General features: G+C 40.6%; 1 protein-coding gene across 1 annotated transcript in view; it reads left to right on the forward strand.

The window, feature by feature from the left end:
* CORO1C (coronin 1C) overlaps positions 1 to 22,612 on the forward strand; it is a 60,963-nt gene that overhangs the window by 27,637 nt on the left and 10,714 nt on the right. Inside the window, exons 3-4 of the mRNA XM_079763157.1 lie at positions 13,691 to 13,813; positions 20,686 to 20,815. Of these exons, the coding sequence (XP_079619283.1) occupies positions 13,691 to 13,813; positions 20,686 to 20,815 (253 nt within the window). The remainder of the gene's footprint in view (positions 1 to 13,690; positions 13,814 to 20,685; positions 20,816 to 22,612) is intronic.

The raw sequence follows: 22,612 nt of genomic DNA on the forward strand, positions 1-22,612 counted from the left end.
GGAATAGCTGAGATCTTGCTATATTTATGTCTGTGAACTATCTTTTCAATTCATTTTGTGGTCTTTCTCAACTAGGGTTTTGTGAAAAAATTCAGCCCTACAGAAAATCATTTCAATGAATATTTTCTTAGTTCTCTCAAGGATGGGACATGGCTGTGCCTTCTAGGTGCATAGGAAATAAATTAATTCATTACTTATAGTAGCTTCCTTAGGGCATTAGGACTTAATTCTCTCATAGAACTTGCGTTGACAGGGCTGTTTTGAGTGTTTTTCTGCCATATTTATTGAGGAAGAAATATTGATTCATTTCAGTCAGTATTCTGAGTAGTATTCTAATTGTTCAGTGTCCAACTCACTTGTTACCTCTTAATTTGCTGAGACAGTGGAAATCATTCTTTGGGTTCTTGCCCATGCTACTAGTACCACAGACTTCATTGTCACGTTGTATTATAATTATTTTCTTCCTTCTTAACAGATAAGGGGAGGGCAGTGAGAATGACATGCTCTTGATTCCCTGACATTCACTTGGATGGAGGATGCAAACTGGATGGCTGTTTGAATGGTAGCTCTTGAAAACAGGTTCTCCAAAGTCTTGCTTTACGCTATTGTAGTAGTGGCCTCCAGGGATTCTTACCTCCTTGTGTTCATGCCCTGTGTGGTGCCCCCCACATTAAATAGGCTGACTGTATAACCATGAGGATATGGTGCAGTTGGTGGAGTGTGACTCTGAGGCGAGGTCATAAAGCATCATGGCTTCTACTTTATCTCTTTTGGAGCCTCCATGTTCCAAGCAGCTCTGTGGAGAGGTCCATAGGACTTCCCACCAGTAGCCAGCACCAACTTAACAAACATGTGAGGGAACCATCTTAAAAATGGATCCTGCATCCCTGGCTGACACCTTGACTCATGAGAATCCAGAGCCAAAACTACCCAGATAACTGCTGCTTTTCAACTCTGACCCTCAGAAACTGTGTGAAATAATAAATGTTTATTGCTTTAAGTAGCTGAGTTTTAGAGTGAAGCAGCAATTGATAACTCATACATGTATTCTCAGAATGTGGTGCTTGATTCATAATGTGAGGTCACATGATACATAAATGAGTACTTCACAATGACCTAAAAGGCTGTTTCATAGTTTTAGGCATTCCATTAAAATATATATATATAAACATTCTTAAATAAATCTTATGAGTAATTGGGGGATTTTATATAGAAGCAAGAGAAAGTTAATGTTATATGGCAAGATCCTTATGTTCCATGATACTGTAATATAACCTAAAAAATATGTTATAAGGTCATACTCACTATCTTATACATAACTTCAAATTACATTATTGTTTTTTGGGAATGTTAACATTGATGGTGGGTCTGAAGGTGATTTTTATTTTTTTTTATAATACCTGTACTTTTTACAAAATGTTTTACAATGAACTTAAATCATGTAAAGATGATTTTTAAAGTATTGTCATATAAAGAGCTAATTGTGTAAGTTTTAGTGAAATCTAAAACAGTACTTTAAAAAAATCATATTCATTCATTCACATATTCATTCCTTAGAAATCACATTCATTCATTTGTTCACATACTCATTCCTTAGACATTTGAGCACTTGCTCTGTGCTGTGACCTATGTTGGGTTCTTGCTCTTAACTTTTGATAACAGTTGACCTTGATCTCTTCAATGGGGAGCTCTGTGTGTGTATGAAGGGCTCTCACACAGCAATGAGAGATGAGTTCCAACTGAGGCTCAGAAGTCAAGGAAGTCATCACAGAATATTCTATTAGAATTCAGGTTTTCCTGTGTGTAGGAGCTAGAGATGAAACAGAAGAAGAGCCCAGCCAATTCCCTAAACTGAGTTAAAAGAGATGCTCTGGGACGGCTAAGAATGAGGTGGGAGCCACATTCTTCCCTCAGATTCCTGGATCTCTGGGAATTTAGATAGACCTTTCTAGTGTTGGAGAAATGGGATATTTGATTGGAGGGGGATTAAGAGAAGCTGAAGGATACCTGCTTTTTAAAAATATATATATATACTAGTATTTTATTGATTTCAGAGAGAGAGGGAGAGAGAGATAGAAACATTAATGATGAGAGAGAATCATTGATCGGCTACCTCTTGCACGCCCCACACTGGGGGATCGAGACCGCAACCTGGACATGTGCCCTGACCGGGACTCGAACCGGGGCCTCCTGGTTTATAGGTCGTCACTCAACCACTGAGCCATGCCAGCCGGGCTGAAGAATAGCTTTTTGATAGAAAAATCACATTTCTTGGCTCTCTTCCCCCCCGCCCCCTCCATTGTAAATAGTGCAAAATTGGTCTTTTCCGTGATCATTTTATGGAGGAGAACCAGAATAAGCACTGTTCTACATTTTTTGGATTATTGTTATAACTGGAACAACATTGCACATTTCCTCTGTATCAGCTTCAGGAAAAGGCAGTGACTTCATGTTATAGTCTTAAAAACGAGACTCCAAAATGATATCTGAATATGCTTAGAGGGCCCCCCCACCTAAATGGAGTCTCAGTTTCTGCACATTGTGGAACTGCTGTCATCCCTCTGTTCTTCAGTTGCAGAAATTGAAACTCAGATTGAGTGATTGCCCAGAGCTGTGAGTCTTTCATGAATTAGAATTTAGGTCTCTGAATCTTGGTTTGATTTGTACATGTATATTTTTGATTAATATTTTCCCCCCACTGAGTGTGAAAGATTTTGGGGGTGGGGCGGTAGGTATAGAAACTGCAGTCTAATTGACACTTAATCCTTTGCATCTTTCTCTGGGATTAGGGATTTAATAACAAAAACACTGGCCTGACAGGGCTTTGATTCTGTCAGCTCAGAAAATTGTCTTAAGGTTTGTCTATACCATGTCTTGTGCAGAAACAGCAGCAATGAATGATGAAATCACAGCAGTTCACATTTTTGAGATTTTAAGTGCCAGGCGCCATGCTGATAGGTGCCTTCTTTCTTGGACTAGTTCAAAAGAAATGGCAGCCTCCGATGGTGCTTTTACCCAGCACCTGCTGGATTTGCATTGGCTGCAACCCCGCCTCCCCCGCCCCCCCTTACTGTACACTGCTGACAGGCAATTTCCATTCCCACAATTAGCGGCACTCCATTTGGACAAGGGTAGCAATGCCAATAGCCCTGTGTACAGATGTGGACTTTGGGCCCATGGTGGTTTTGGTGTTATGGGCAGGGGTTCATTGTCAGTGTCCTGGAATGCCCATTCACTGTCTCCTGAAATAGACACTGTCTGATGCCCTGAGCACCTTAAACTGTCAGTTGTATGGGCCCTGAAAGGCTGGGAGGCCTGATGAATGTGTGTGTGTGTGTGGGGGGGGGGGGGGGTAGAGGGGTGGGGGGAGGTTGGAGGAGGCAGGGGGAAGGCACCAGGTGCAGAACAATGACTTCCAAATTATGTCACGAGCTGCCAGCCACAGGAGCGAGTGAACCCTACACGGTCTCATTATCACATGAAGCGCCACAGAAGGGCCTTTTCATTTTCTCCCAGTGACTCCGTTTTCCATAGTCTTGCTATGGAGGGTGGGGTGAGATGGGGGACACTCTACTCAAACTCAGTTAACAATGGTGCACAAAGTCCTGGCAGAAGGAACCTCACAATGTACCCTGGGGCTATTTTTGATTACAGTGAGTGACTGTGACTCAGAGTGTGCCCTGGCAGATGACGGCTTCCACCCCCCTCCCCCGCCCCTCCCCTGGAGATGAGCAGGCTGCCTGTCCTTTGTGTGTTTCCTTGGCCAGCCTCTCGAACTGCTGCAGTTCACTGATATGTCCACAGCAGCCGGCCCGCAGGCTTGACAAGGCTCTGACAGTGGTTTTTACCATATATGGCCATCAGAGCTCTGGGGCTGTCAGCTGGCCAGGATAATTTCCTTCCTTTGCTTTGATTGGCTGCACAGCGGCTCAGAGAACGGTGGGATCTGGGAGTGTGTGGTGAAGGGAAGCCACTGAGTCAAGTGCAAAGAACGTTTAACTCTTTCCTGTTTTTTGGAGCCCGAGTCTGTGCAGAGCACAAGACAAGTGCTGCCGGCAGAAGCCCTCAGTGCATCAACATGATGGCCCAGGCCCCGGAAAGCAGCGAAGAAAAGGTTCTTGAATGCAGATTACTCTGAACTAGACTCAGGTTTAATGCACAAATTTCTGCAGTCCTGACTTGTCCAGAAGCCACTTTATAACCATAGGTAGCAAATTTTCTGTTCTTACCAAGTTGAATATCAGTGCTGGTTAGGGATGCGACCTGAGTTGAGTGCAAGGAAGGCTGAGCTGGGAGGACCAGTGATGTAGCACGTGTTGGCACTCTCAGAGGAGCGGTGGCTTGGGTTTCTCTTCTGGCTGAACTTTAAGTCATGATTAAATGATACAAGCTACTGAATTGGGTCTCTACTCCTGTCCTCCTGCTTATTTACAGCCGCTGCAAGACGGGAACTGCCTCAGCCATGAAGCCCCAAGGCATTTACCTAAAATCGTTGTAATTTTTTTCTGCTTTTCATCCCCACTTCAAGGAGGGTGGGTTTTTATTCTGAGGCTTGTGGGCAAACCAGTGTAGAACTGGGATTGGAAGGGGGAGCCCTGGAGTTCATCATTCTCAGTGGGTCCCAGGGGAGATTACCTCCAGTGTCATTTTCTCAGTGCAAGGGGTGAGGCAACCGGTTACTCTCCTCTCTCATTTGATGCTGGATGCTTTGTTTTAATTTCCTACATTTGTACTTACATCAATAGTTCTTTTGCTTTTCAGCTTTTGCTTTGAAGCTGAATTTTATTTTGACTTGGTTCTTCTACCTCATCTTGGGTTTCTAGATTTTGTTTGTTCTCAGACCATAAATATCATATGAAATTACTTGTCTGCAATGATGAGGTTTTCACTTCATAAATTTTTTTGTTAAGTCAGGAAGTTAGAGAATATAGCTTCTCTGGTCACCATTGGGAATTTAGGCGTGGTTAAGGAGATGTTAATTAACTTTTCCACTTTTTTGCTTTCTGATAATAAAATATCCATTGTTTTAGAGTAACTTCTCTCAGGTTTTTACAACTGAAGACAGTTGTAAAGAGGACACTTGATGGCAAAATGATTTGCTTGTCATTTCACTGTGCCCATAAAGACTTTTTTTTTTTTTTTTTTTTAACTCACAGGCAGGTGAGGTCTCTGCAGAACCACACTGCCCCTCCCTGGCAGCTTTAGTGCTTAGCTTACCTTACAGGACTGGGTAATCTCATCTGTGTTTTATTTCAGAGCAACTTCTCTTAGATTGGTGTTTCTGGTTCATTTAAAGTAAAACCTCCTCAGAATGTTTTATTCCTGGGATGTGAGCTGTCACCTTCAGTGACCAGCCTGTCAACAAGTCATATATTGTGTGTGCCAGTCCTTATGGTCTGCTGCAGAAGCCCCGGTTTTATCTGGGCTACTTCTCCCCTGTCTTGGGACCACAGTCAATATAGCTCCTCCCTGTGGGGCAACAGGGCATTAAGAGTTTTCAACAGAACACGTATCCACATAAATAATACTGTTACAAGAAAAAGGAAGTTGAATAAAAAGGAAAACCCACTTCAGTAGACATCCTTTTTTGACTCCTTTGAACTCTGCACATTGTGAATGGAGCCCTTATGCCTGGGCTGGAAACTTTTCCTGTGCTTCCGAGCACATGTTTGACTTACCATTCTCCTTGCTGAGAGTTAAAAAAATTCTTACTGTATACTTCAAGGCCAGTAATGAGTTATCAATGCCTTTGAAAAGATCTTTTAATTTGGGGACATTAAGATAAAGTTCTTGAAATTTGGGCACAAAGAGTGAATTTGATTAGCATTTTTTCCTAAAACAAAAACTTTTATGAATATAAAGTGGGGATGAACAGTGGAAAATCTTTATACCTTGTTCTTTGCATTAGGTTGGGCTAGGGCTGTTTAAGCCCTTACATCAGAGGGTGGTATAATCAGTCTGTATAATAAGCACAGATTATAATAATCCTATATAATAAAAGGGTAATATGCAAATAGACCGAATGGCAGAACAACTGAACAACCAATCAAAGCGTAATATGCTAATGATATGCTAAGGCTGCTCAACCGCTTGCTATGATGTGCACTGACCACTATGGGACAGATGCTCTGACTGGTAGGTTAGCTTGCTGCTGGGGTCTGGCTGATCGGGACTGAGTGAGATGGGCTGGACACACCCTGGAGCCCTCCTGTGGTTCCTCCCCGGCCCAATCTTGCACCGGTGGGGTCCCTCAGCCTAGCCTGTGCCCTCTCGCAATCCGGGACCCCTTGGGGGATGTCGGAGAGCTGGTTTTGAGCCTCTCCCGATCAGGACTGATTGGGCACGAGCCCGCCGCAGGCACAGTGGGGCTGGGATGAGCGGGAGCAGCAGGTAGGAGCTGCAGGTGGCGTTGGACTGCCGGTTTTGGCCCAATCCCTGCAGGCCACCCAGAGGGACCCCACCCGTGCACGAATTCATGCATTGGGCCTCTAGTGGATTCTAAAATGGCTGGATACTAAGATGACAGTAGGTTAGAAGTTGGAAAAGTACTGGGAAGCTGCCTGTGCTGGACTAGATAAGGGAGACAGTATAGAGAGCAACCAGAACCCAGCACCCTGGAAGAGCTTGGGCTTTGATTAAACTCCAGAATGTAAACTAGAAAGAAATTACATGTGGAATACCTTGAGCATCTTAAAAGGAATTATTTGATTTGACTGATAAGATTAATGTGTGTCACCTTTTATCACCACAGGAGTTTACTAGGTTTATGAAAACATGTTAGTTATGAGAAAGACTAAGCTTGCTGGGTAGTGTTCTGTGGCTTTAATAATATGTTACATTTTGAGCGAACCAGTAATTATTAGGTTGATTTTCCTTAGGACCAGTTTGGTAGCTTCTTCAACCTAATACTGAACAAGCTAAAGTGTGGATCTAAAACAATTATCATGTGAGGGGCCATTCTCATATTAAGAAATAATTATTCTGGCCTGGTCAGTGTGGTTCAGTGGTTGAGCATCGACCTGTGAACCAGGAGGTCATGGTTCGATTCCCAGTCAGGGCACACGCCTGGGCTGCATGCAGCTCAATCCCCAGTAAGGGGCGTGCAGGAGGCAGCCCATCAGTGATTCTCATTATATAATGCATAGGTTATATTGGAAGCATCCCAATGCTGAATTTTGAGAGTTTGATAATGTTATAATGTCTGCGGGTACATCTGTAATACACCATTAGTTCTTTTAAAACCACATCATAGAGTGGAAATCCTTTATAGAAACGTATCTGTGAGATTTCTGTACATGTTTGTTAGTATATATTTAGAATGTGTTGATTGCACAGTACTGGCCTTGGCATGTAAGATGAGCGTACCTCTTAAGTATGAATCCTTTTTGAAATGAGGTGTGAAAAATAAGACACACTGTTAGGTGAAAGTGGAAGCAGTGGTTGTTTTCCATTGATATTGATGGCAATTATCCTTACAACTAGAATTATTAGAGTTACGTTGAATTTTGTATGCCTAAGGAGGAATGTTTTTGCAAATTTACACACATTCCTCCTTAGAGCAGTTAAGATCAAGTTATGTATTAACTGATGCTTAAATTTTTATTTCACCCTCCCCCCCTTTAAAAAATAAAAAAGCCCATGGGTCGAAAGTGTTGCCTAACTCTGTAAGTTTAGTTGAAGCCTCAGTCTCCAGGAGCTCTGCTGAGTTTTATTTTGCTGCTTTGAAATGTTTGAGGACTTTCCCCAAACCTAAAGCAGATGATAGTGCTGGTGTCTAGGAGGTTTTCTGCCCCTGTGAGGGTTGCTGGCTGGAACACGTCAAAGCCATCAGCCTCGGCTTGGGCCAGCCACATGGAAATTGTGCTGTCACACTGCTCTCTTGTGCCAGCTGTACACACACTTTGAAGGTGGAATTTTCCCTGGGGCTCATGTTGCTTGGCCCCTGGCAGGCCACTGGATCTTTTAGATAAAGTCTGTAAGCTGGTGTCCTGACCTATTTCACTAACGTCCGAATTTTGAATTGGACTCTGGGCCAAAGCCTGAGGGGAACTTGGTGTTGGTCATTTTTACCACTTGAGTTGACTTGCTGGTAATTCCCACCATTTGGAATTGTAGCTAAAGAAGTACAATAACAGGTCTGTGGCATGTGATTAGGACTAGTAAGTAATCAATAAATAAAAAGCTTTGTTTAAAATGGGAGGTCTAACTGGCTGACTGACAATTCTCAGCTAAATATTCAATTCCATGCTAGAAAAGTAGTACTGTTCTAGATGATGCAACTGAAGAGACACATCCCTAATGAAACAGTGGACTCATTTGTTAGTAAATGAAATTATTCTATAAATAGGTCTTGAAAAAGTGATGGGTAGTTCTTAAAATAAATCACCATTTAGTAAAAAAAAAAAAAGATACTTAAAAGCAGGCATTAAATTCTTGTAAATCTTCCTTCCAGCCTCAGCATTCATTTAAATTTGCTGCTCAGAGGTGCAGGTAAGCTGTGTATGTCACCATAACTTCCGTGGATGTATTTGTGAATGGTCCTTCACAGTCCAGCAAATTAGACATGGATTCCTTGGTTTATTCACTGGATGATAAATGAGGATGTGTCATGGGTATGAATGAGAAATGCATTCTCATTTAGATCCTAGTGCAAAATGTCTTTCAGAAATGATGTTCTCATCTTTACCATATAAGGCCATTATTGTATGGTTTCCTTTAGTTTCCGTGTACTTGAGCTCTCAGCAGTTTAAAATTGCCCAGCTCCACCCTTTTAGTGACATATACATATACTCATTGGGTGACTATGTTGTGCTTTTTTAAAAAAATTTTTATTTTGTTACGGGTAAGAATGTGTTTGTGTGTGTGTGTGTGTGTGTGTGTACAAATACCATCATTTATAAGAATGTGTGTTCTTGACTGTTGTGAACATACTGTATGTAAAATGATCAGTGTACTGTAGATTTAAAATGCCAGTTTTCTCACACTTTCATCTTTTTTTCTGTTCCTTTGTCACTATCAGACATTTAGTCAATTCCCTTTCTGTTGTGCTGCGATATGATGCTGCTTTCCCTGTTTTATTTATTGTACGGATTTATGATGATGTCACAACCAGAGGAAGCAGCTGTTTGTAGGATATGATTTTTTATTAACTCCTTGTTTCTGATAACCAGCTGCCAATAATTTCAGAATTATTTTAGTGCCTTTTTCATCTCATAGCTTAGTGGACATTTGCTTTCCCTATAGAAATCTAGTGATATTTTAGATCGCTACTTTTTTACTTTCTCTGTACTCAAGTTTCTTTATTTAGAAAAATGGGGATGATAAAGTTCCTATCTCATAAAGGTACTTGTGAGAAAAAAGATATAAGGGCTTTCAAACAGTTCCTAACATGTAACATAAGCACTCTAAAAGTGTTAGTTGTTATTTGTTTTTGATAGAAAGGAGGGAAGGAAATACGTGGTAGTTGCCCTTTAAATAACATTCAGATTCCGGGCTTAGAGCTTGTATGCTATAAACTTGTAGGGGCTGAGTTGGGAATGGCAGAAATGCTTAATACTGCTCAAATATCTTATTTGACTGACAAATACTGGTTATAGCTATTAACTGTTAGCCTGGGTTGCTTAATTTTAACCTAAAAAAAGTCATTTAGTAAGATTCTCAGTACATAATTAAGAACAACTCTTAATAGCACTTCCAGATTCCAAAATTGTTCTATGTCTGAGCAAAAGCTCTTCTTAACCCAAATTGAAAAAAAATATTTGGTATCCTTGGAAGTTCAGAATTGGTTTGCTGGGGAGAGCCTAAGATACCCTGGGATACAATAAACAATTCAGATAGAAAAACTGTTTTCCTTGAGAGTAAAGATTACTTAAAAATGTAAAGTTAGCCTGACCAGTGTGGCTCAGTGGTTGTGCATCTACCTCTGAACCAGAAGGTCACGGTTCATTTCCCCGGTCAGGGCACATGCCTGGGTTGCGGCTCCTTAGTCGAGGGTGTGGGGGAGGCAGCCGATTGATGATTCTTTCTCATTGATGTTATTCTCCCTCCCTCTTCCTTCCTCTCTGAAATCAATTAAAAAAAATATATATATATATATATATATATATATATATATATGTGTGTGTGTGTGTGTGTGTGTGTGTAAAGTTAGAAACAAGTGTTTCTCAACTTTATTGTATTATTATTTTTAAAAAATAGGATACAAATCAAACAAACAAAAAATAAAATAATAGGGCATTCATGTACTCACCCACAAGATTAAGCAGATGTTAAGATTTTGCCATGTTTGTTTCATATATCTTTTTTTGAAAAACAATAAAGCATAGCAGATGTAGCTAAGATACCATTCATCTTTACTTCTTCCTCCTTCCCCAGAGGTAATTGTTTCCTCAAAGTTGGTATGTATCATATTTTGTACTTCTATTACATGTGTATATATCTAAATATGTGTATATATCTATTATTTTGTGTCTGTTAAACTTTTATATGATACTTATTCCCATACCAAAGGACAGTGAAATTGCTTCTGTTTTCTTTTTTCCACAATTCCCACAGTGCTGCAGTTAATATCCTTCTTGTGCAAAACATGGGGCTTTCCTCTCACAGACCACCTACAAGTGGGACTGCCGAGGAGTGGGCATCGTCACCTCCAGCTGTTTCCAGATTGCTCTCAAAAGGGATTGTAGTGGGATAGTCTCTCCTGTGATCAGTTTTTATGAGTTCCTCTTTCCCAGCACACTTGCCAGCACTTATATGTAGACTTCCAAATTGTTGCCAGTTTTAATAGGTGTAAAATGTTACCTCATTGTTTTAATTTGCTGTTCCCTGATTACAAAGAGATGATGTTTTCATATATCTGTTGCCTTTTCCGGTTTCCTTCTTTGTGAATTCTCTGCTCATATCGCTTGCCCATTATTCTGTTAAGGTTGCTGTTGACTTTGTCAGGTTATATATATATCTTCCCCCAGTCTGCAACTTGTCTTTTCACTTGCTTATGGTTTTTGAGAACAACCCACACTGCTGAATTTGGGTTACTTTTTTATTTTTTAGGGAGTTTGCAACAATATTTATAAGTCTCAGATTTACGTTTCTCCATATACTGTCCTCTGTATCGAGGTGGACATCACTTGTTAACGAGGTCAGCAGTGCTCCTCTCTTTGCTTTTCCGGGAACATTTGTTTGAATGTTTGGTAAAGTTCACTCGTGAGACCATCTGGGCCTAGTGATTTTTGGTATTTAGTGACTGCTTGATTTATGGGGCTGTGTGGAATGATACTTAACTGGTTCTTTTATGCTTATAGGTCTATTCAGGTTTTCTATTTATTGAAAAAGTTTTGCTAAGTTAGATTTTTATCTAAGAGATTTCTTATTTCATCTGGACTTTTCAAATTTATTATCAAATGTTATTCCTAGTATTTTCATATCATGTAAATTTCTACCAAATTATGTCCCTTTTTTATATCTGATATTTGTGCCTTTTGTCTTCCATATCTAATTTTGTTGATTCAGTTTATTATTTATTTTCTTTTTGTTACTTTCTTCTCATAATTTTATGTTCTTTGGGTTTATTCTTACATCATTAATTTTCCATCTTCTCTCATATATGCATTTAAGGCTATAAATTTTTTCCTAAGATCTGTTTTAGCTATATCCCACAAGCTTTGATATGTTATTGAGAAGGGTTTCCAGACCCAATTTCTGTGTGTGCATGTATATTTCTCCATACCAACAAGCACTTCTGAGACACCAGCAGGGTGCTAGAGAATTCAACTCAGTTCTGACACTGTCTCCCCAGAGATAGCATCACATTCCATAGGTTAAAGGTTCAGACCTACAAGGCTGCTTCCCTCCCCCAACACATACTTCAGGTGCTAGTCACAAGTCCAGGTTGTTACCTGTGCTTCTGACTCACAAAGTGATGTTCCAAGGGTTTGATTAATTCCCTAGAATAGCTCACAGAACTCAGGAAAACTCCTTTACTCGCTAGGCTACTGATTTATTACAAAGTTTATTGGAGGATACGAATCAACAGCCAGATGAAGAGATACATAGGTGAGGTCCCCAAGAAAGGCGCTTCTGTCCTTTGTGAGGTCCGCTTACAAAGGCAGTTGAGAGACAGTCCTTGTGGAGCTTGGGGCACGGCGTAATGGCATGGGAAGTGCTCCCCAAGCGACCAGCCAGCTATCTTCCTAGGTTTTTATGGAGGCTTCATAGTTAGACTGACTAAGTCATTGGCCTTTGGCGCTGAGCTCAATCTCCAGCTCATCTACCCTCTCCACAGGTCAGGGAGTGGTTTCAAAGCTCTAATCACATGGTTGGTTCTCCTGACTACTAGCCTCCACCCTTGGATGGGATCCAAAAGTCACCTCATTAGCATACAAAAGATATCTTTATCACTCTCAACACTTAGGAAATTTTAAGGGTTTTAGAAGCTGTGAACCAGGAACTATGGATGAAGATCAAATATCTTATAAATCACAATATGGCAATCATGTATTTATTGATCAGTTTAGACGTCTGTTGGCTATTATAATTTTCTGTTTGAATTATTTAGTAAATTTAAATTTTTTTAGATGCATTGGAGATTGTTGGTTTATATTTTTCGGTTTTTAATTGTATTGCATCGTACTCAGAACATGCTCTACAGGATATTGATTCCTTGGTATTTTTTTGAGATTTGCTATGTGGTGTCCTAATACTGCCCAGAAGCCTGCCCCGGTCCCCAGTGTTGTGATGTCTTGCCATAACAAGAGCAGCAGCAACAACAAAAGGGTTCAGTTTTGTGTGGCAGTGATTCGTTTTTGTTCACCAGCTGTTAAAGCTTGTAAGAACCTCAGCATGGACTAACGTTAACTTGTTTGAAAAACGAAGTAGCTTTTGAACACCTGTTGTTACAGCAGCATTTGTTCTGGTTAATACAAAAATGGTCTAAGCCAGGTTGGCTTGTTTGATTCAAATGTGTACCATGAGCAAATTGTGACGGTTACTTATGACCAACATTAAAAACTGTATTTTTTTAACCAATGGTCACAGACACTGGGATGGTGAGGGCTTGTCCTGAGGGGAGGGAGTGGCAGGGGGTGGGGGTCAATGGGGGCGGGGGAAGGAGACATATGTCATACTTTAAATAAAAAAACCTGCATTCTTAATGAGATGTAGGACTGGATAATGGATAAGATCTAAGCCTATGTTAATTTAATTACATTGTTCGGCTGGCATTTCTATTGATTGAAGGCAGTTGAGAGACAGACAGTAAAATGTAGTATGTCCTTGAGCCCCTAAGCAGTAGCTAAAGAGTTTCATTCTATTACCTAATGTTGCTTGCTAATTTTATTATCTTAACTTTGCTGTTCATTTCCAATACTTTAATTTGTATATTCAAGAATATTAAGTTATTATATTAAAAGTTAATATTTTGCATTTTGAGTAATATCAAGTTTTTTGTAGTATAAACATGTATAATTTATAATTTGGCTATCATAGAAAAACACTTTGGCAAAAGACTTTTGTATTATGTTTTGCTATGTCTATTAATACAGTTGATTAAACTCTTTGTGTACTAGAAATTTTGATTTTTTTAATAGACCATTGAGAGTTTTGGGTGGAGGTGATAAAGGAGAAATGGGTCTGAGAAAACACAAACTCTGTGGCATTGATGTTACATGATAAATTTGCTTCTCTCTGCTTTCAGACTGGTCGGATTGACAAATCCTACCCTACAGTATGTGGCCACACAGGACCAGTGCTTGACATAGATTGGTGCCCGCATAATGATCAAGTCATTGCCAGCGGTTCAGAGGACTGCACGGTTATGGTAAGCTCCCAGGGTGTGGCATACACACAAGCCAGTAAGACTCACCGACTGCTTGCAAAAACTGTGTGTGTGTGTGTGTGTGTGTGTGTGTGTGTGTGTGTGTGTGTGTGTGTAGATGCTTGAAAAGCACAAAATCATAGCAGTTTTGATTGTCCATTGGATTATACAGGACTTAGTGACATTAAAGTTTAATGACAGATAAGGCTTTTACAAGAGGTTATACTATGTTATCTTTTTTCTTCTTTTGTATGAGTGTGTGTTTGTACGTGCTTATTGATAGTTCTGTGGGAAGATTTTGGAGAAACTGAAATGACTTTGCAATAATTCTGTGAATTACTAGACCACATGACCTCTCTTCTCTCCCCAAAAAGAGAGAAAAAACTGCTGCTAAGAATTGTACATTACAGTGAAATAAGATCCCAAAGGGGTCTGGATAAAAAGGGGGTATGGGACAGATACTGAGAGGTAGTAAAGAGTTTTTGCAAGTGCTTCTTTCTAAGCTATCATCAGAAGTTGTGTTCTGTCTCGTGGACCCTGATTATTAAGAAAGCCCTTTTTTTGTGCAGCAGTGCAAACATTTTGAAAGGTTTTTAAAGTAAGTTCTATATATTTCCTCATTTGGATTCCAAAAGTAGATTACATATGAAATAAGGCCTTGGGGTACTTTAAAAAAAATAGATTTGAGAGAGAGAGGGAAGGAGAGAAACATCGACTGGTTGCCTCCCAAACACACCCCAACCACCAGGGATCAAACTCAAAACCTAGGTATGTACCCTGACCAGGGATTGAACCAGCAACCCTTTGGTGCACGGATGATGCTCCAACCAACTGAGCCACCTGGCCTGGGCTGGTGTACTTTTTAATATAAAGCTTCTTGTTCTTGATTATGATCTTAAGATTGTAATTGGTTTGGATCAATTTTTAACCTTAGCCCAAAAGGTTAGACATAGCACAGAAGGGAAGTACTGAAGTAAGTACTGAAACAGGTGAGTGTAGTAACTGATCAAGTTGCAAGCAGTCTCAGATTCATCAAGTGGGGAGCTGAGAGAACCACTACTGTTATTTCCCTCTCCATTTTCTGTGGACTGAACCAGGCTTAGTAACATTGTTTGGAAGCCTTTATTAATTAAAATGATTTTACATAAACATGTTAATTCCTGAACTGTGACATTTAAACATTTACTCATTTTTACTCATGGACTTTTGGCTGAGGATAACTCCTCCTGCGATCTCATAATTTTGGCAGCCAAAGGATATTAAAGAAATATGCTGCTGTTAAAAGGAATTGTTCCTTTTAATGTGCCCTGCTAAGTTGATCATTTTAATGGCCACAAACATTTTGCTGAGGGGAGAAGAACAGTATTTCGACCTAATGCCAAAATCTAAATTGACTGCGAGTCTTAACCTCTCTTGATCCACCTCTTTCTGTCGTGAGCTTTACTGGTCATGTTGTCCCTTTTAAAAAAAACTTTTGTATTATGAAACACACTAAAGTTGAATGAATTCAGTTAAGTGAATTAAGTGATTTATTACAAAGGGAATATCCAGTTGTTTTTGATAGCTCCCTTACTGTTTGGTGTGTTAAGGTGTTCCAGCTCATCTTGGACATCCTTTTCCCCACACCTCAAATCAGCCATTTCTCTCAAGTTCTGATTTCTTTTAACCTTTTGCACTCGGATGTCGAGATTAAAATTACTCTTTGAATGTATCAATAATTTGAAATATAAAAAAATCCAAATAAATAAGTTTGTATGAAAAGAAACTCCAGTTTTTTATTCTACTGCCGCGCTTTGTAAAATCTGGGGTATTTAAAAAATTAAATCCCGAGTAGAATAAAGGAATCGAGAAAAAAGCGAGTGCAAAGGGTTAATGGAAAATGGTATTTCTAGGTCACAATCTGGGTGCTAGGGATGCTCATTGTTACCATGGTGATTATTGTTTTTAAGACTTTGCTATTGTAATAACTATGAATGATGTCAGGTGGGTACTAGACTTACTGGGAGGAGGAATAACCTCATAAGTTATATAAAATATCTAACTACTACCGTATGCTGTACACATGAAATATTGAATGTCAACTGTAATTGAAAAATGTAAAAAAAGATTGTAGTAAATGGAGCTAGAATATACATATATATTTAAAGATGTGGTAACTTTTGACTTCATCTTAATATTTTCACTTCAAATTCAGGGCTATAGAGTTTTTATCTAACCTCTTTAATATTACATCTCTGTATATATCCTTTCTTCCACACTGAGAATCTGGGTTCTCAAGGATTCAAAGGATGAATTAGAATATCCTGATCTATATCAGATGCATTTAAGATATTGCTTTCAATGGACTACTATTTGAAGTGATGTTTTATACCCGCAAATGCAATTATACAAACCTTCCTCCTAGAAACTATACTTCACTCCTCGGTTTTCCATATTTTTGGTACTGTTGAGTGTTTTCCTCCAGCAATAGCTTCTTATAGAGGGTTTTAGAGAATATGGCTACTGGTGTTATACTTGGGAAAATTTTAGCTCCAAGAAAAGAATAATGCTTTAAATAATACAAAGAGCAGCCAATTAAGTTTTCTGAATGGTGTTGATTTGACATTGTCCCTTATCTGCAGGGTAGTAATCAAACACAAATTTTAGAAACGGCTAGTTCAGCAAGGTTGCATAATTGTTTCTGAGAGAGGGAAAGTTTGAAGGTTGTCTCCAGCTAGATGTTCTGAACAGTCCCAAATGATTACATTTAAATGAACACTTTTCCATTCTCCCAAATCAGTCTCACACTTCTGTGGACATCAACAAAAACAAACTCCCTATTTTATACATTTTTGCTTCTGTTGTAAATTTTCCTAATACAGTTTTTGTCTTGAAATAAAAATGGAAGTGATGTTGTAGTTGGTGATGAGAGCGCGTTCCTCAGGATTCCTGTCCCTCAGTCCTTCAGCAGGGCTTCATGTCATTTCCTTTTTGTGCAGATTACATCTGGGCCATTTTCCAGTCGATATTACAGCCTTGGCAAATCAGAACCCAGCTCTCAGTTCTTGATTTTCCCAAAGCTAATGTTGTTCGCAATGTCATGGTTCATTTATGAATGTCATGACTCTGTGCCTCCTACCCCGTGGGGTTAGTGGATCTGTAGGGGATTGTGCTGCTCTGCAGCTGCTACAGAATCTGTAACCTCTTCCTGTCTCTTAAGATTATTTATTTCCTTCATTTTCCCTTTGGAATTGGTTTCCTTAGCTTTTAAAAAATATAGCCTTTGGGGAAATAGCCTTTTTTATGGCTGTAACTCTAGTGCCTAGCCCAGTAGCAAGTTCATGATGGGTGTAAAGTAGGGAAGCAGTGTCTGGAAGCACTTTGTGTATGCTCTAAATGTGCACTGTGTTTGCTTGAGAAATAAAACCTTCAAACAAATTGCACTTTAAAATTACTGCTTGAGAGAAGCCTGAGCTTCTTAATTTTCCTCCTTTCTTGTTGGAAATATTTTCTTGAGCTGGCCTTTTTCCATATCCAGAGTTTCACATGTGAAAAGGATGCCGGTGATAACAATAGTTCCCGAACATGTGCTTCAAGTTGTTTTTTTCCAGAACCACGATGGGTTTTCACTGGTTGATTCACTTTTTCATCTGGAAGCCTTGGGACTGATTGCGTTTTTCCCTTTCTTTCAAAACAAAACAAAACAAAACATTGCCATAGTAATGTGTTATCCAAATACAAAGTTTCAGGAACACATTATTGTTTAAAAAACAAAAACAAAAATATCAAGTGGCGGAGGATAAAGCTGATAGCCCTGCTGGGCTGAGGTGCCCACTCCGCACAGCAGAGGGAGTTTGGAACCTTTTTCCTCTCCACTCACGGCATGTCTTTGGAAAAGCTGGTGGGTATTAGAACCTGTGTCCACAGAGCAGAGAAAAGCTAACGGACCTGCCTAGAGCTCAGAGCTGTCCTCATCTGTGCTAACTGGCCTCGGTGTGAACTAGAGCCTTCATGCATGAGATATTTTGGACGTAAGTTAGACTGTTGGGTACGGTGCTCAATTAACTTGGAGATAAGACTCATTCCAAGAAACTATGATTGTCAGACTTAACAGTCCATGGCGGTCATCGTAACAGCAAGAAAAATAATCATAAACATATAGTAGGGACTTTTTTCTTGCCAAGTGCTGTTTTTAGGCCTTACGTGCATGATTATAGTGAATCATTATACCAGCAAAGTAAGGCAGGAATAACTCCCATTTTACAACTTAAGAAACACAGGCCTCGCCCAACAGTTTTGTCAAAGGGCACCCTAGTGTGTATTTCACATAAGGTAGTGCTTGGGTGTACAAAATGTTTTAGTCCATTTGGCCTTTCCAGTAACTCCTGAGGAAGCAGAGCTGATGCTGTCTCCGGTATCAAACAAGGCAATTGAGGCTCCAAGAAGTGAAGTCCCTTTTTAATGCTAGTGTGGCCAATTAGCGTCGCATCTGTGAAGGAGCTGGGCATCTTCTGCCATCCAGGCCAGTGCCCTTTCTTCCACACCAGGCTGCGTCCCGTTTGCACAGGAGAACACTAAGCACGTACCCCGTGGCAGTTCCGCTCTTTGTTGTCCTGCTGCTGCAGAGGGCATGATCTCTTCAGTCCGAACTGGAAGGCCAGGCCCGGAAGCAGCAGACGGTCCTGAAAAGGGCAGAGAGCCACATAATGACAGGCCTATGAGTAGGGCCAGTGGGCACCAACCAAGGGGTGTGTACGCTTCGTGTGGAAAGACTTACAGCTCTGCCGGCTCCTTTCCACAGTGCACAATGGAGAACAGCACCACCTTTATTTACCAGCAGAGGCACGAGTTCCGTCGTCTTTTCATTTAGTTCCACAGGCTTTTCCAGTCACTTTCTCCTCCCACTGTGAAGCCTCGTGTCTGTGCTGTCTTTGTTACTCTGGCCTTTTTCCTGTCAGCCACTCAGCCAGCCTCCTGGGTATTCACGTTTTAGAAGATTGCTATATGCATCTGTGTTTTTTATTTTGAAACTGGATACTTGATTTCCTTCCTTCCTTCTTTCCTTCTTCCTCCTGTCACCTCACTCCTTTTCATCCTTACAGGTCATCTCCCTAGGAAGCCTTCTTGGATATACCAAACTTGTTCAGCAAGAAGGTGACCCCATGACATTTGTATTTTCATTCAGCACTTAGCTTATGCCAGCATACCCTTGGTCACATACACTGTGTGGTTTCCTTGTAATAACAGTAGTTATATCTATCCAGAGCCTGCCTTAATGCCAGGCATTATTCTAAACGCTTTAGATTCATATTACCACATTGGTCCTCAAAACAACCAAGTGAGGGCAGGTTTATTATTAGTCCCATCTTATAGGTGAGGAGACTTAAACCCAGACAGGTTAGTGAATGTTCCCAAGGTCATACAGCTGACACACAGCCGAGTCAGGGATTGGACAGTCCGTTCTGCTTCAGGAGCCCATGTTCTTAACTACTGCATTCCACTGTCTCTACGTTTGGAGGGCACTGATTGTATGCCAGGCACTGTTCTAAGGACCTTATTAACTCATTTAATCCTCACAGCAGCCCTAGGAAGTATAGGTACTGATGTTGCCTCTGAGCACAGTGACGCTGAGTTGTTTGCCCAGGACCCTCATGGTAAGTGGCCCAAGCAGGATTTGAACCAGGATCTGTTTGGCTCCAGAGCCCATGCTCCAACCCTCTACATCATGTCCCTTGTCTTTGCTGACTTTGCTTTCAGTCTTATAGAAGTCCCTGCTTTTCTCAGCCTTTCCCACCCTGCCTGGTCATGGACTGCCTCATAGTGGCTGCTCAAGAAATGTGTTGCCCACCTCTCTCAGCCCCCTCCCCTGCCTAGCCCTCCCCACACTATTGTCTGTGTCCATGGGCTCTGCATATATGTTCTGTAGCGAATCCCTTCACCTTCCTTTATCTAGCCCCCAACCCCCTCCCTCTGACATTTGTCAGTCTATTCCATGTATCCGTGCTTCTGGTTCTATTTTGTTCATCGGTTTATTTTGTTCATTAGATTCCACGTATTAGTGAGATCATATGGTATTTTGTTTTTCTCTGACTGACTCCTTTTGTCCAGGTCTATTCACACTGTCACAAAGGGTAAAAGTTCCTTCTAATGAGAAAAAAAGAAATATGTTGCATGAATCTTTTGTTAAAGGTAGTAAAATGGGTTAGGTGCCTGTATTAAACGCATAAACCTAGTTGAAGGAACCATTGAATCTGCCAGAAGTAACATAGAAGGAACAGTTTCCTTATTTTAAAAATTTCACAATAAATGTTTTGCTTCATTGTTAACATTTCCTCGCCATCCAAGGAGAAGGTGGTGCAGAAGCTAGAGAAAGGGCAAGGTGAAGTTCCAGGATGAGCTCTGCTTCCGCCCTAATATTTAAGCTGGAAATGCTGATTATCACCAAAGCCTCCCGTCACTCTGCTTCATTAGGGACTTGGGAAACACACTGTTGATTTCATTGTGGTCAGGCCCAGAGGTTTGCAGTCCTTGCAAGAAAACCCAGCAGCCCATGGTTATGGTGCCATCTGGAGATGGCTGATGGTATTACTACTTTAGTTCTAAGCCTAGGTCAGAATTCATCTTGCGGAATGCATTTCCTGTTGTCACTAAAGTCTCATTTCATTTGTTTCCCTTGCTGACTTCATGCTTTGATCAAATTAGTAGTCATTTTCTGTTCGTTCTGACCTTTAATATCTTGTTACATTTTAAAAACAACCGTACACAGTCTTTTCATGTTATTCTGCATTTTATCCAAAGACCATTGTATGTTCTGTTTATGCAGAACAAGTCTTCAAACCAGATGATCACAGTAAATGTGATATTGAAAGATGGGTCCTCTTTCTCTTTTCCAACAGGTGTGGCAGATTCCAGAAAGTGGACTCACCCTTTCCCTGACCGAACCTGTGGTGATTTTAGAAGGCCACTCAAAGAGAGTTGGCATCGTAGCCTGGCACCCGACAGCCCGTAACGTGCTTCTTAGTGCAGGTAGGAGCTGAGCAGTCCCCTTCCCCCATTGTCACCGCTGCTTGCAGCCCTTTTTGTGGAGAGGAGCAGCAAATGCCTTCAACTGTGTGCTAAACTGTTTGAAGCAGATCGTTAGGAACCCATGAGGAGGCGCTGAGATGCAGTGGTTCCCTGACCCATACGTGCGCATGTGTTAAGGCTACGTTGACAGTCTGTGGAAGATACAGACGTCCTGCTTAGGAAAATCCTCTGGTGAGGATTAAGATACATACTTATTTGCCTGAAATTTCAGCAGATTCATTATTCCTGCGGGGGCTCTCCGTGGACCACAGTTTTAGTTATTCTTGATGTAGTAGAAGGAACACAGATGGGAACCAGGAGCCCTAGGTTCCGGCCCTGGTGTTGCTGCCAACTTTAGGGTGATCCTGTCAGGCAAATATCCTTCTTCCTTTTAAGGAATACTGTCATTGTTCTCCTTATGCAAGTAGTATGTGTATGTTATATAGATTACACATAAACAAAAGGAAGAAAAGAAAAATCTATAATCCCACCACCCAGAGGGAACATCATTATTACCATTTTGGTGTTTTTTTCCAGAAGATACTTCTGTGCACACACGTAAATGATTTGAAACATGAAGATGGGTTCAGAGACTTGCGTATGTGATCTTTTTCACATGCCGTTAAATGTTCTTCTTATGATATTTTTAATGACTTCATTAATAGTCCACTGTCTGGACTATTTAAACCTCAGTTGTTTAAATCAGCCCCTTATTTTTTTGATAGTGAGGTTGTTTTTGATTTTTCACTGTTAAACCACTTTCAATTTTAAGTTTTATCTTACAGAAATCTTTTTCTTTGTCTAAAATCTGAGGGGTTTTTTCTTCTTTTATAGAAGCAATAAAAAGGACAAGAGGAAGCTTTGTGGGGTGATGGGAATGTTTTATATCTAGATTGTGATGGTGGCTACACAAATATATATGCTTGTCAAAACTTCATGAGTGTATATTTTAAATAAATGTATTGTGTTTGTTGCATGTAAATTATACCTTAATTCCTAAAAAAAAAAGTTATATTAATGTTAGTGGTGGAATTTTAAAGATCTTTCCCTTTACCAGTGCAAAAGAGGGGGCAGTTCAGTTTTTAGCGGTAATAAAGGAGATATTTATGGTATAATGAGTTAAATAAAAAGTTTAATGTCGGTACCTATTGAAACCAAGGACTGCTTTTCAAAAAACACACATACTACATAGGATTGTCCTTTTTTAAAATCACAATTGACTATACCTGGGAACCCTTCCAATGGTCTTACTCAGAACCTCAGTCTGATAAGGAGAGAAAGCAATCCCAAAGGTGGAATTCCATCATGGGATGTCCTGCTCCTCTTCTCATCGAGGTCACACTTACGGTGTGACCAGCAGAGTGCTCCCGTGCTCCCTTCACGAGCACAGGAGGATGGATGGCTGCAGGCTCTGCACGTTGTAAGCTCTACGGTCCATCGTCGGTGGCTGCGGTTACCTGTTTGCCTGTGGTGAACAAGGCCGAGGAAGGCTCAAGTCCCCGCCCCCAGAGCCCCGCTCCAGCTTTTCATACTGTTGGGCAGTTTTCCCGCCCATTTCCTACTTCTCACTCTTAGGTAACTTTTAGGTGTTCTGGATCTTAGTGGCTCATTTTTCTAAAGTGCTTGCAAATTTGATTTATTGGCAAGAATTCGCTTTCAGGATGCCCATCTCTTTTCTTATTTTTCTTTATCTTTGAAATAATGTCCTGGGAGCAGCAAAAGATACTCTTTTAAAGGGTCTCGGGGACTTGGGGCAGA

This window comes from Cnephaeus nilssonii (assembly GCF_951640355.1).
Source record: "Cnephaeus nilssonii genome assembly, chromosome: 22".
Classification (NCBI taxonomy): domain Eukaryota; kingdom Metazoa; phylum Chordata; class Mammalia; order Chiroptera; family Vespertilionidae; genus Cnephaeus; species Cnephaeus nilssonii.